At 37.6% G+C, this 5,237-nt stretch overlaps 1 protein-coding gene across 1 annotated transcript; it reads left to right on the forward strand.

The window, feature by feature from the left end:
• Positions 1–489: 489 nt before the first annotated feature.
• golt1bb (golgi transport 1Bb) lies at positions 490–2,408 on the forward strand. Its single transcript, XM_015030223.1, has 5 exons — positions 490–672; positions 992–1,083; positions 1,537–1,715; positions 1,797–1,878; positions 1,964–2,408. Exons 1-5 carry the CDS (start codon positions 648–650, stop codon positions 2,000–2,002), a joined length of 417 nt encoding a protein of 138 aa, XP_014885709.1. The 5' UTR covers positions 490–647; the 3' UTR covers positions 2,003–2,408.
• The last annotated feature ends 2,829 nt before the right edge of the window (positions 2,409–5,237 follow it).

The raw sequence follows: 5,237 nt of genomic DNA on the forward strand, positions 1-5,237 counted from the left end.
GTTCTACTCAGCTGCACATTCCTTGGATCATTGTATGATATTTCTGATAACTGTACAGTATTTTTAAGTTATAATCTTGTACCTAGAAATTATTCTTTATTTTGGTTGTTGTTTTTATATTCTAATATATATATATATTTTTTTTTTCATCTTCGTGTGAACCTACATGTCCCGATGCTGCTGCTTTATCTGAATTTCTCCACTGTGGGACAATATATAAAGTATAATTCTATTCTATTCTATTCTATTCTATTCTATTCTATTCTATTCTATTCTATTCTATTCTATTCTAACAACATATTCTTTAATCTCGTGGGATTAGGAACATTTCTCGTTTGTTGTCGTTTTTGATTTACCTGAACCTCTGTCAAGCATTAAAAATTAACTAAAAGTTCTCTTAGGATTCCAAAAGAAGCTCAAGAGTCTGATGTTTGTATGATGTCAAAATAGACGATCTCTGATACATTGCGTGAGTGCGTACGTGGCTCCATTTGACGTGTTGGCGTAACATACCGCTAGCTTTGCCCGTGCTTGTGGCACTGCAGCCGTCGTAGCAACAATTGAATTGGCTTCTGGTCTTTAACAGTCACACATTTTAGGAGCAGCGGTCATCATTTGGTTTGGTTAAATCTTCGGAAGCTTTCAAAATGATTTCACTCACGGATTCACAAAGTAAGAGTTGGGTTTTTGGCGTTCTTTGTCCGTAACTAACCGGGTTTAGCTAAATGTACGAGGCTAACGGCAGAAAACGATTGGTTGAGAGCATCATTACGTCACTGTGGAGGGTTTATTTCTTATTTAGACATTTACAATTTACTGTACTATGTGGGAAAATGTAAACATTTAAACCGGCAGCTACTTCATTAAACTCATACCCTCCTTTATGCTCATATCCTAATTGTGTTTTCATTGTACACGTCCTTGTTTTGCTTACATGTGAACTGTGATTGATGTAATTCTGATCAAATCTCTTGTGCCCTAAACTTCGCAGAAATTGGGATGGGACTGACGGGGTTTGGTGTGTTTTTCCTCTTCTTTGGAATGATACTGTTTTTTGATAAAGCTCTGTTGGCGATAGGAAATGTGAGTTCCTCAAACACACTTCCAATTCCACTGCATAGTTTCACAATGTTCAAAGTTTTTATACTTTTTGATTGTTTTGGTCAATGACATCACAGGAGTAAGCTGTCAGTAATAGGCTAAATGTTGCAGCAGACTAGTGAATTTTCATAGATGGAAGCATTCTGGAGAATTTGAGTTGCTACTTTGCAGAATTTTCTGTAAAATCAATCAAACTTGCATTAGATAAACATGTCACGGTCAGTTCCAACTTAAGCATTCATTTCTGGCAAATTGATTAAAGCATGAAATAAATATGTTTTCAACAACAAATGTTTTATGTTTTTGGCATGATAAGAGAAAACCGATAAAGTGTCGTCGCTCAATAGTAGTGCGCTTTTATCTTTATTGGGAGAAAAAAAAATGCACCACAGGATAGTATCTCTAAACCTTATAATATTTTGCATCTGCATGCAGATTCTCTTCGTGGCAGGCCTTTCTTTTGTCATCGGCCTCGAGCGCACCTTCAGGTTCTTCTTCCAGAGACACAAAGCGAAAGCCACTAGCTTCTTCTTGGGAGGCATTTTTGTGGTTCTGACCGGCTGGCCGATCATCGGCGTCGTCCTGGAAATCTACGGTTTCTTCCTCTTGTTCAGGTCAGGTCAAAGGGTGATAAAACACCTCACACTCGAACACACTTTCCAGCTGTTCACGTCGCTCATGCTTCGCGTTCACAGGGGATTCTTCCCGGTGGCGGTCGGATTCATCAGGCGAGTGCCTGTTCTCGGCTCTTTGCTCAGTTTACCAGGAATTAGGACGGTAAGTGTCACATGGGAGAAACGCGTACAACTCGAGGTTGGTGGAGATTTTCAGTGGCCTTTTTTTATTACTTGCTGTCTTTCAGATGGTGGACAAAATCGGTGAGAGCAACGCTATGGTATAGCACTACGCTGTTGACGCAAAGGGGGACTTTTCCACTATTTATCATGGATTTTCATCGTGATTGTACGTTCCAGTCCTCGCCACTCCAGAAAAGTTCATCCACAGGTTTTTCGGCAGAAAACACACAAATGTGTCTGTAAACATTCCTCTGACAGCATCCGTTTCCCTCGTCCAGACACAAGGAGTATCCGACTGAGACCGAACAACAATGCAAATGTTTCTTTTTTTTTTTTTTTTTTTTTTTTTTTTTAACTCTTTGTACCATTCCTTGGAATATTTATGGACTAAACACTTGGCAACACTGGACTATCTCAGAGGAAAGTCAGTGCCTGGGAGTGATCCTGTGTGACGTGTAACTGGATTATTGATGATGGATTTTGAATTAAAAAGATGGTTGTAATCTTTACAGAAATGTGCGTTTCTGTAAAAAGATGTTTTGAGATGTTTGTACTGTAATTTTTACAGTGATTTTTCTAAATGTATACCTGCAATAAATTGTCCTTTTTTGTAAATGTGTGTTTTTTTTCTTCTGAATGACAGATGAGTTTTATGTTCCCTGAAAAGCCAACCTGGATTTTTTTTTTTAATTCAAGTATATTATGCATCGTTCAGGTTGAGGTTTTGACCATGTGACAAACTAGAATAAAATATCTTAGTTTTATAATATCATGGTATTAACACAATTTAAAACAAAAGAAGTGTAACACAGTCTAGTATTAATTAAGTAAAATTGCAAATAAACATTTAGACCAGATATGTGCAGTGCTAGCTTTTACAATTTTTAACTCCAATGTAAAAAAAAAACTTCAGTATTTTGCTTCCAAATAGTTAAAATTTAAATTTTTCACAGTGGGTTTGAAAAATATTTCTGAATTATTTCTCTCATGACAATCTCCAGTGGAGATCGTTTCATTTTCAAACTGCTTAATTCTGACCATTTAAGCAAAAGGGGCTGTGTAGTTTTTGCTTTCAGTGTTCATCTATCTATCAGTCACCAATGTATTACTATGAATGAGGTAAGTGTACAGTCACCCTACAAGGCTTCTGTGCTGAGATGCTTTTGATCCCTGAGCCTCATGATCTGTCATCTGGACCAGCAGCTCTTTTAGAAGGACCAAAAAAGAAGTCGTCCATTTTAATGTTTTTTTTTTATTATTTTTTACAGCAGATACATCTTTGTAAGACCATCTTATTGTTGGCAAAAAAAAAGTAAATATTTAAGGTGCTGAATTTAATAATTTGTCAAAAGTAGATTTTTCATGTAAACAGTTATGAAAATTGACTGATGCAATGTAGCTGATTTCCAACATGTTTTTTTTTTTTTATCTTAAAACTTTTATTGGATAATTGATTTAAACAATATTTGCTTCGTTAGGTTGGTTAAACAACTTTTAAAGTTTCGGGCATCAGAAATAAAACGTTACTTTCTCATCAAGGAGACAAAATTAAATAGGACAAACTCCACTTTGGAAATGTTATTTTTCACCTCTAGGTGGCGCTAATACACCTGCTGTCGCTGATCTGCGGATCCAGTTTGTATAGTAGGGGACTGTTTTTTTTTTTTTTACAGCAGATATAATACATACAGTACTTATTGAAGTTTTCTTGGATGATGTAATGAATAAACAGAGAAAGGCATTTCATACATTCAGGGTCAGTTCTTCCACAGACGGCGCCCGGGGTGCCAGGAAAACACCTGAGATCCTGGGGCAGGATAAAATGCAGTGAAGTTCCACAGACAACATATGACCTAGTCTTTGTGTTGTCAACAACAAGCAGGGGGGGCTACTCATCACATGGGGCGCAGATTAAATTATTTGGTGTTTATTGCCCCCATAATGCTGCCCTGGGCAACAAACCACTGCTGCATTCATCATTTCCCTTATGCTTTTCAATTTTTCTTAGAAGTCTAAATATCCATGTTTGACTTTGGAATCATAAATAAAAAGTCCACATCTAGTCGGAAAAGAAGCTGTAGCTTCTCACGAGCCCTGACTTCAAAACCCAACATGGGCGCCTTCCATATAACACTCAGCGATGGACTGTGTAAAAAGTTTACCTGCACTTCTGATGGTTTTTATCACATTAATGTTCACCCCTCTTTAGTGGACATGCTGCTCCAGAGTTCAAGCTTTTAGCAGTGAGAAAAACACTATTAGCTTGTTTTGCTAACAGCAGTTAGCCTGGTCACTGGGTTTATTCCGCTTAAACGTGGAACTGGAACACAGTTTAGTTGGGTTTGATGTCGTTCCCAGATCAAATTTGTGACTTTGGACTGATTCACTGTTGACATTTTCTCCACTGAGTTCACTTTAAGTGTCTGATGAGACAAACATCAGTGGGACTACTCCAACTATTTGAGATGTTTGAATGTTACAAAACGGCTCTCTAAATATATTTGATTTCTGGGGTGACCAGCTGGATGTATTAAAACTTGAACTCTGATGTTGAGTGTTGTGCAGCCTCCTGTGGGAACCTGATAGTCTATGCAAATGTTAAACAAAATCTTCTCTTGTGTCTCTCACACTGTTTGTGTAGCTCCAGGGAAATTAAGCTCACACTGTTTTACAGCGTATAAGCCTCCTGGCGGTGCTGTCTTTTACCCCCTCCACACTGACATCACGCTGTCATCACATGAGGCTCATTCATAAGTCAAACTCCACGTAGTGTGACCCTGCAAAGATCCTCTGCTGACTGGAGGCTTCAAAGTTCAAACTTCTCCCCCGCGCGTGTTGCTAACATGAAGAGACAGCCTCAGCAGCACCTTCCACTCCATCCCAGCTGGAGTGTTAGGTGTGATGTCATTAAATTACCTGTCAGCCTCATCGCTGATGTCACATAACGAGCTGGTTTACTTAATATGCGTCTTGAAAGGCAGAAGGAAACGTTGATCCAACGCTTATACAGCCTGCAGAACAAAACACTCAAGAACAGTAAGACTGCAATATTATTATTATTATTATTATTATTATTATTATTATTATTATTATTATTGCAACAAATAGTTATTACTGGTGATGCCTAGGGTGTACATTTTAATGCCATTCGGATTAATTGGTCTTATTCAAACCTTGGTTATCAAGTTGCATGATTGTCTTTCAAAATGTTTTAAATATTTATTCACATGTCTCAGAGTCCAAAGTTAGATTTTAAACAGCAGTATTTATGTTGCCATTTACCAAAGGCTTAACTTTGCTTACATTTAATGCCATCTTGTGACAAGATTTTTCATTTTC

This window comes from Poecilia latipinna, unplaced genomic scaffold (assembly GCF_001443285.1).
Source record: "Poecilia latipinna isolate Pla-1442-1.1 unplaced genomic scaffold, P_latipinna-1.0 Scaffold175, whole genome shotgun sequence".
Lineage (NCBI taxonomy): Eukaryota > Metazoa > Chordata > Actinopteri > Cyprinodontiformes > Poeciliidae > Poecilia > Poecilia latipinna.